Below are 8,988 nucleotides of genomic sequence, written 5' to 3'. Positions count from 1 at the left end.
ATCTATGGTTGTCTGTTGTCTTCTTTCCTGCAGTGACGAGCAGTAAACAATTGCATACAGCATAATCCAGTACAGTTAAGTAGCAGCAGGTGATTATTTAAAAGCTCTATTAATAGGAAATTGAATTATGTAATGGGATGTAAATCTTGTTAAACAAAAGACATTGGCATTGTAGTTTGGGATTAAATGTGTATACATGAAATTTAACCCTTTTTGTGTAACTTTCGCTAAATAAAACTACAGTGACCAACGTCATTTGACAGCTGTGGCCAAGGGGATTATGTCGAGTTGGCCGTCTGTACCATTCTCGTGAACGCCATATCTCTGGAATGCCCGGAGGGAGACAAACGTCCACTTGAACTTGAGGACAAAAAATCTTTTGATTTTGGTGGTAAAGAGGTCAAGGTCACTGTGAACTCACGTCTGGCCCATTCTCAAGAATTCATAAGCTAATTATGACAATTTTACACGTATGTCTACTAGGCTAAACGTGTGCAAAACAGTGATGATATTTTGGACAGACATCGATGCAAACTGCAAATTGATAGGTTGTCGGAGTTCTACAACCACAGGTAGTAATTGTAGTTTAAGACATTACTGGTTCTTTTCAAAATGTTGATATTTGGGACCCAGTTTTAATGATTTTTGTCTTCAGTATGAACAAACAGGCTGGGGCTGAGTCCCACAGTCTGAATAGGGAGGTTTGTGACAGGATGTCAACCTGAATGCAAATGCCTGGTAAATACGTATTTACATTACATTTACAGATTAAACAATTGACCATTGTATTTTGAGATATAATGGGCTGTACTGGTTAGTCTACAAATGTAGAATTAATAGCAATATTCACTGTTTTCTCTGAAAGATTGAGAATCCCTTTTATCTGCAGCTTTAAACAATTACATGATGTTGTCCCTTCATTTTCACTGTCATGTCATAGATCACTGATATATCTATTTTAGACAACTACCTTTTTTTTTTTCTTTGTCACCTTTATTTCCATACATGTCCATTCATTACAATAGTGGAAATCCATAATAAATAAGCACCATAGATAATCAGCAGAGCAGTAAGAGACATTTAGCCTTAGTCATGAGACGTACATAATGGAAAATAAATGTCCCGTTGGAATCAAAGATCTTGCAATGGATTTAGACGGTCATATTGTGAACTGGAGGGTAATTACCTTGTAAACCTGTGCAATCAAAGACGGTAATGTATTAACATTGCCTTTATGTTTCTTTTATAAAATATTAAAAAGAAAAAATACAGTCACATTGTCTAACCAAAAGCACACTTTCACTTGCAATGATACTGTTTGTCAGGCCCTTTAAGAAATACGCATCACTTTAACCACCTCTGGACATTCTTCTGATTGGTGAACAGACATTTTCAACAATGTAACCACATGCAATTCTCACAAAAGAGATATCTGCAACTCTTCATTTTTGCAAACGCATAATTAAGTGTGTAATACATCACATTGGTATGTAAGACTAGAAAGTAAGACCAATGGAGTCAGGGATGTGGGTTGAGGAATTGAAAGCCATCACTGATTAAAATTTCTTTCCCCGCTCTGGTAGTCGCTTACATGTTTTTTTTTTTTTTTTTTGTCATAGCTGGTTTCATCAACAACAACAACATTACATTCACTACAAGGATACATTCTTAATTCAAAACTTCCATTCAATTCACAATTCACTTTCACAAGAATTGGCACCTTCTAGGGAGATCAAGTTATTCAACTTCAGCAGTCCGTTGCCATATATAAAAAAAAACAAAAACAATGCAGCTACTGTGTGCACTATGGGTGAATATATTCACTACGTCTCTGGACAAGCAAGCAACACTACATTTTTTCCTTTTTTTGAAAACACTTCCCTGAAGGCACAACCAGGAAACTCCATTGTTTCTTTGAGGGCAGTGTTCAGCTTCATGTGCCAAAATCAACATGGCTTCAGGGCAGGCCATTCTGATCTCTAGTGAGTGAACAGCTGAGGCGGTCCAGCTTTGGTATTTACTGTGTACTGTAAATGGCCTTCACCTACTGAGCCACGTGTCCTGTGTCCTAGGCAGCATGCGCTAAGTCGCAAAAATGCTTGAATAATTGTTTTCTTTGTCCCTGTTGTATTATCTGTACATTAAAAAGGTACGTTGACATCTGTGAGGATCGGAATGAACCGAAGACTGAGGCGTTGCCATCGAATGGACACGGAGACCATGCAGATGGTGACGAGGTGTAGAGGCACTGGAAGGGCCTGAGGAAAAAAGAAGGTACAGAGGAAGCTATTGCAGAGTTTCCAACTATTACTGCTTCGGTTCTGCTCCGAAAAGGAAATCGTTTGGAAACTTTAGCTTTCTAAACCTGCTTTTTGTGTTACGATATACAAAGTTGATTCTGCAGTAAAACATCCAGGAAAAAAAAATCTGCAGCACAAATACAGGAGGATAAATGCAAAGTGGAGGAACATCTGCCAAAGTTACCACTGGACAGTTTACCGGTCAGTTCACTCAGATTACAGAGAAATACTCCCAGTGGTTACGTGTTTTTATACAAAGGTTTTGAGATAGCATAGTTAAACCTTAACAAATGCAGGGAATTTAAATGCTGTTTCTGGTGCTCGCAGTATTAAAAACTACATTTAATTCCAATTCGGCAACATCTGCTTTCAGAAAAAGTTAACCTGTTATTCTGGGTATTTCACAAAACTCTTTTGTAACTTCAACACCTGGCCAAAAAACAAAGCAATCTGCATTAGCTAGGAACCCATACAGGCACGTGAGAAAATATGTTTTTTAATTTGGCTGAGCTGACCCTACCTCTAAAGGAATAGCTTGACATTTTGGGAAAAACACTTCGCTTGGATGAGATGTTTGGTACTGCTCTTATGTCTGTAGGAAACATATGAATACGGTGACCAGATGTCCTGGTTTGTCTGGGACTGTCCTGGTTTCCAGCTGGGTGTCCTGTGTCCCGACAATTAACAATAAACACTCAAATGTCCCGAATTATTCCAGTTTCACCACAATTAAAATATGAACAATATATCCAAAGCAAAACAAAAATATGCTAAACGTAAAGCTATGAAATTAAGAATCAAACAGACAAGATATAAAACGTGAATTAGTTAGCTTTAAAAAAGTATTGGTAAGCATATGTTTTTATTTTTTCTATTTGTCAAGAAAGCCAGTGTATTTCCCAAAATGTAGCATTAGTCCCCCAAACGTAAATTTCAGTCAGCTGTTTGCATTGACACGGTGTTTATTTATACAGTTTCAGCATAAAATCCATTCATGTAGTGTCCTTGTAAAGTAGTGGTTGTAGAATTCAGTGCTCTCCAGTTTTGAATTTCAGACAAGTGACATTATGTTCCACCAGTCACATACAGGAACCGGAACTGTTCAGATACAGCCCTCAGGAGACAAAGCCTGGACTCGTCAAGGACCGTAATCACAAGAGCCGTCTTCTTATCTTGACGTTCCATTTCAAGCATGCGTGAGAAACTCGAAACCGCTCTGTGATCAATGGAGAAGATTCTGACAAGGACCACACAGTCCATTGCAATTTCATATTTGCTTCCCTCATCTTCGTCATCTTCATATATCAGTTCCCTCTGAGTTTGTCCTGAATGTACACAAATATGGCGGGTTCCTTTTCTGTTTTCTTGTTTTCTTTTTGAGGAACGTCCTGATACAACGAGGAGGAAGTGAGCCCTTGAAAGACACAACCCCCCCCGAGATACAAACCCTGACAGTTTTGGCCACAAACAGATGCCGTATCAAATATCACTAGTCCTCGCACCCAGGGCCAGATCTCCCAGCGTGGAAAAGAAATCCTCCATCTCCTTCTCCAGAAGGCGGTTGCGGTTTTCTGCATCCTCCCTCGCCCGCTCCGAGTTCCGTAGTTTGATCTCCAGCATGCGTTGCTTCTTCCTTTCCTGCTCCATCTCTTGTTCCAAACGCTCCATCTGTGCACACAGAGCAGCACTGGACTCCTCCAGCCTGAGGAGATGCAGCACATCATAGACAGAGAGCAGAGGTCATTGACATTCACCTTTACTGTTTGGCTACATGACTAAATGTATAGCTACACTATGTATGTTTTGTCACATAGAAATGACACCATCTGAAATAATAATCAACTCTATTTGTGTCTAACCATTGAGGAAGTTTTGAATATGTTTATCCTTGTTCGGAGATACTGAGCGTAACTTTAGGAAGCTATCTGGACTAAAAGACTACATAAACATGTCTTTGTAACATTTTATTGGAACTACTTTCTACCTTAAAACAATCATTGCAAAATGGGTTACTTTTATTGTTTAAGTGTCTCTGTGTGAGATTTGAAAACATTTAGCATAGGCGACTCCAACTTGTATTTTCAGAAGACACTGATCATCATTTACTTGCCATGAAAAGTACCTGAGAAAATAAACCCTGATGATGTCATCGGGGTTATCTCAGCTTTGGCTTGGAGACTTCAATTTAACGCAAACTAGGTGTGCAGAGTTTGAAAGGTGTGGACATTTACCAGGCGGGTGGCATTAAAAAAAATATGATAAAGAGTTGCACTATGGGAAATGTAGGACCCATTGTTTTTGGAGCTCGACACATGATTGAGTGAGAAAATGCCTCATTGCCTTTGATTGTAAATGTATTCCAGTAACATAACTATAACAAATAATGTTTAGTAGCACATCCACGTGACAAAAAAGCAAGCTGGTTGTTACTGTAGAGCAGAGTACTCCCAAACGGGACCAATTTGACTCTTATATTAAACATGCAAATGAGCACCATAAGAAATGCACACATACAGTATAAGAGAGTTTAGGAACCCCCAGACTCACTTCTGGATCCTGGCCTCGTATGTAGTCTTCTGCATCCTCAACTCGTCCTGCAGTCCTTCCACCAGACTGCTCAGCGTCATTGTCCCGTCTCCGTCCTCTGATGTGATAATGGACGGCACCCCGGCCGCCATGGCCACGTTTCCATTCTCGCTGCAGGCCACGCTGCTGCTGCACAGCTCCATGGCCTCACAGCTGTCCTGCTCAGAGCTCGGGTCTGTCGTCGCCCCTTCATCCCTTCCTCTGTCCATCTCCCTCTGGCTCTCCATCCACTCTCCTGTCCCCCCACTTTCACCCCCTGCTCCGCAGTTGGGTGAGGGTTCACTTCCCGAGTCTTGGACGGAGATCTCGCAGGAGGAGGTGGACCAAGGCGTGCTAGCGACACTTGGAACGCTCCCCATGCTGGAGGAAGAGGTGACGTTGTCGTAGGTGGACAGTCTCTGTGAGGAGCCCGTGGAGTCGCGATCACGGGCCGACCGCTCGCCGGACGACGTGCGCCGGTGTCCCCTCAAGGAGGACAAACCATTCATGAGCCAGTTTCCTCCACCTCCACCTCCACCTCCACCAGAAGACACACTAGCAACATCAGCCACAGAGCTGCCGCTGTTGCTGGGCTTGCCCTGCAGCTGGGAACGAGGTGCTGAGGAGCTTTTGAAAGAGTACTTCCAGGAGGGTATGGTCTTGGCTTGTTTACTCGGGCTGACCACAATCTCTCCTTTCCCTGATGGAGATCCCAGTTTTGGTCCAGGGTTCAGGTTCGGGGTCTGGGTGGGAGTGACGGCTGCGCACAGTTTGGCATCCAGAGATGAGGCACTGCTGTCCAGTTCTTGGTCGGGGTTGGACACCGGGCAGGTCTGGAGGTCCTCCTCTGAGATCCAGGCTCCCAGGCTGCGATGCTGGAGCTGATGCCCCGGGAGGGGGAGCTCTGTTTGGGGAACATTGTATGCCTCCTGGTCCCTCCCTGAGTAAAAACGGTTGTGTTCCCTAATGAGGATTGTCATCAGGTGCTGGACCAGAGAGGTGCCTATGGATCACAGTCAGACAGGATATCATAAATGTACAGTGGTATTATTCCTGTTTCTATCTGGCACATACAGCAAGTTAAATACATCATTTCTCCAAGTTGTAGTGTATTTTCAAAGTATCTTTTGCAGTGTCAACTATGAATTCAGTCATTGCGTCAGTGAACATTGCCCGTACCTTCCATGATCGTGAGCGGGTCCTCCATCTTGGGTCGAAGGATATTTGGTCCAAATACTGTGGCAAGGTTCTGGACGCTCATTTTGTTCTCAATGGAGTGGGACTGGACCTCATCGAGGAATCTGAGCAGATAGCAAAGTTAGAAGTAGGAAGCAGATATAATTCTCTAAACTTGATGACACTATGAGATCAAACACTTACTTGCATATGTACGTGAGGAGATTGTAGTTAGGTAGAGGTAGAGTGTTAACTTGCCGTCCAAGCTCCTGGACCCCCTGATAAAAGATTAAACAGCTGTGAGACACACACAGACACAAAGAGACACATACACACACACACACACACATAGTGTCTATTGCACATACATCCTCCTCATCTTTGGCCAAAAGCTGTGCACAGGTCAGAAAGTCTTCATATTTGGAGAAGGGAATGACTGGTTCAGGCAGCTCTCGCAGGTACAACTTCAGCAAGGATGCCACCGTGTGGACGTCCGTATTACTGCAGGTTAGTACAGAAAGAAATGTGTCAACTGCATGTTCTAAGATCTTCTCAAAAAGCTGTTGTGCTCTGGTAACGCTCCGCTCTCTGTCTACCTGTCGAACTGAGGCTTGTCTCCGCAGTCGAAGGCCTCCTGCAGCTCCTTCACCAGGTTGGCCTGTCCTGGCATCCGAAAGAGACCCTCCTCGTCCAAACCCCTGTCCCTGATGAAGTCCACACACTGCTCCACCAGCAAGGGGGCCAGCCGGGGGCCAAACTTCTTCTCATACTGCACGGTGTCCTCTAAACGCTGACCAAAGATCCCTGGGGACAGACGTAGGATACACCATATTTCTAATTCAGGTCCATCAGATTATTCATTCACGCATCCACTGATAGCACTGGGTTATATCGGACTGGTATAACGTTTGGAACAGTTGGTTATATTTAAGACATTGGCCCATTGTAGCTATATGTATCAAATTGTCAATCTATAATTATATTGTTGAGACATCGAAGCCAAATGCACCTTGAAGAACCCAATAATAGCAAGGAGTGCAACTGCCGGGTTACATTTTAATACTTTATATTAACTAAAATCTTAAATGTAACAGTGTGTGTAAACGCTGTAACAAGGTGAACTGTTCACTGTTGCCCATTTATGCCCGTTTTCCATTACACCAACATCAACACTAGATTCAGTGCTTTAGACTATAGACCTATGGAGAGCTTTGCAGTAAGATGCTGCATGCATTGGTGCAGCATTTCAACTCTCTCTAACCGTCAGTGGGTGAAGAGATTATACCATAAGTAGACCACATGACACTAAAAACCTCTGCAATACAAAATACACTGTGCAATACAATAGTTATAATAGTTTCTGTCTGTATATATAATATTTCAGTTACTGTGGATTCTTTACTGTTTTTTTATTTTTCATTTCTTATTTATAATACTTTTTTTAAATTTTATTTATTTTTTTACTATGTCTCTTGTTTGCACTATCCTCTATGCTGCTGTAATCCTGTAATAAAGGGTTATTTGATAAAATCTTATAAAATACCTTACTGATCAGCATAAATTTATTCCTCATATTTATGAATCCCCCCAAAAAACAACAACAACAACAACAACTCTATTTTAGAATCTATTAATTATGCAAATATCAAAACATTAATGAAACAAATGTTGTTTTTAATTGGCTGATTAATTAATGTCTGCTGACTGTTACCTGCTGATTGGCTGCTGGCTGACAGCTCGCAGTGATCGTAGTGATTCACCGAACAGGAGCTACACAGCAGCACAGCGCGTTTCTCAAACCCGCATTTCACCAAGTTCATCCATTCCGGTTCAGGCATTTGACTCCACTGGTCAAATATTAATCCCGCATTTACTAACTCCCGTAAAGGGGACGAGTGTTTTTACACTTTAGGAAAATCTTCGGCAGCTGACTGGAGGTCACGGTGCTAACGACGGGTCTGCGGTGCCGGCGACGTCTATTCTGGAGCGAGAACCGAGAGGCCGACACACCTCCTCTGTACATATGACAGGGAGGCTGTAAATATGAGCCAGCGAGCAGGGGTGTAGACGTGGGCTTTAGGGGCCCCACAGAAGCTTTGTGCCCCCCCATCAATGACAGCTGGATCAGAAAGGATAACTATCTCACCACAATTGATTTTTTTTTTTTTTTTTTTTGCAAAAATGTTTTTTTTTTTAAAAACTTAAAATAGGTAGCATGTTAATATAACATGTAAATATATTTACAAAATTAAAGCTGCATCAACCAAATTTTGTCCAGCAGGGGGCCCCGAAGAAGCCAACAGACACAGGGCCCTGAAAAAATGATTTTCATTTAAAGTTGACATACACCTATACAGCTCCAGTTTGTCCAGTAGCTACTAGCACTAGCACCCATTAAATATATTTAAATATATATAAAAGTATTCGCAACTTAGGAAACCGGTTAAATTGTTTTATTGCGCAGCAGGCCAGATATTTTGTCATCCAAATGGTTAAAAGAGTCCAAAAAAAAGATTCTTAGAGAGTTTAGGAAATACCTTCAGAACAGTGGTCACTGTTGTTAAACAGCCTTTTGGTTTTTTTTAAATATTGCTGGTATTTATTTTTTAGAAAAGGAGAGCGTTGCTCTGTGAAAAAGTTGCTTAAAAAAAGGCTAAAAATCGGATGATAACTCTTGGATTCAGCAGTATAACAGTAATTTAATTTTAGTGTTAGAACAAATATTAACATACTTTGAATATTGAATACAAAATTTCAATCAATACAATCATACAATCAATTTCATGTAAAAAAACAAATATTTTTTAGTCTACACCTTCTCAAATATGAGAATTTACAACCTTTTTCTGTTTTTCTGTAATTGTCAGTCATTACTTTTGCCTAATACAGCTTGAAATTGGTAGAATTTAACACATTTGTTAGTCAAAACTAATGATGAAATACAAAT

At 41.3% G+C, this 8,988-nt stretch overlaps 1 protein-coding gene across 2 annotated transcripts in view; it reads right to left on the bottom strand.

Moving 5' to 3' along the window:
• Nucleotides 1–3,779: 3,779 nt before the first annotated feature.
• The window catches only part of si:dkey-191m6.4 (rho GTPase-activating protein 22), a 47,218-nt gene continuing 42,009 nt past the window's right edge, over nucleotides 3,780–8,988 (bottom strand). Inside the window, exons 6-12 of one of the 2 annotated variants that reach the window (XM_054599123.1) lie at nucleotides 6,638–6,845; nucleotides 6,410–6,542; nucleotides 6,246–6,319; nucleotides 6,045–6,166; nucleotides 5,422–5,868; nucleotides 4,848–5,391; nucleotides 3,780–4,002 (exon numbers count right to left, since the gene is read on the bottom strand). In XM_054599123.1, coding sequence (XP_054455098.1) covers nucleotides 3,780–4,002; nucleotides 4,848–5,391; nucleotides 5,422–5,868; nucleotides 6,045–6,166; nucleotides 6,246–6,319; nucleotides 6,410–6,542; nucleotides 6,638–6,845 — 1,751 coding nt within the window. Of the gene's footprint in view, nucleotides 4,003–4,847; nucleotides 5,869–6,044; nucleotides 6,167–6,245; nucleotides 6,320–6,409; nucleotides 6,543–6,637; nucleotides 6,846–8,988 lie in introns of both variants that reach the window. The other variant, XM_054599122.1, reaches the window with a different exon arrangement.

Source organism: Anoplopoma fimbria, chromosome 5 (genome assembly GCF_027596085.1).
Source record: "Anoplopoma fimbria isolate UVic2021 breed Golden Eagle Sablefish chromosome 5, Afim_UVic_2022, whole genome shotgun sequence".
Lineage (NCBI taxonomy): Eukaryota > Metazoa > Chordata > Actinopteri > Perciformes > Anoplopomatidae > Anoplopoma > Anoplopoma fimbria.
Note: the sequence above shows the minus strand (reverse complement) of the source record. Positions and strands in the feature narration are given on the sequence as shown.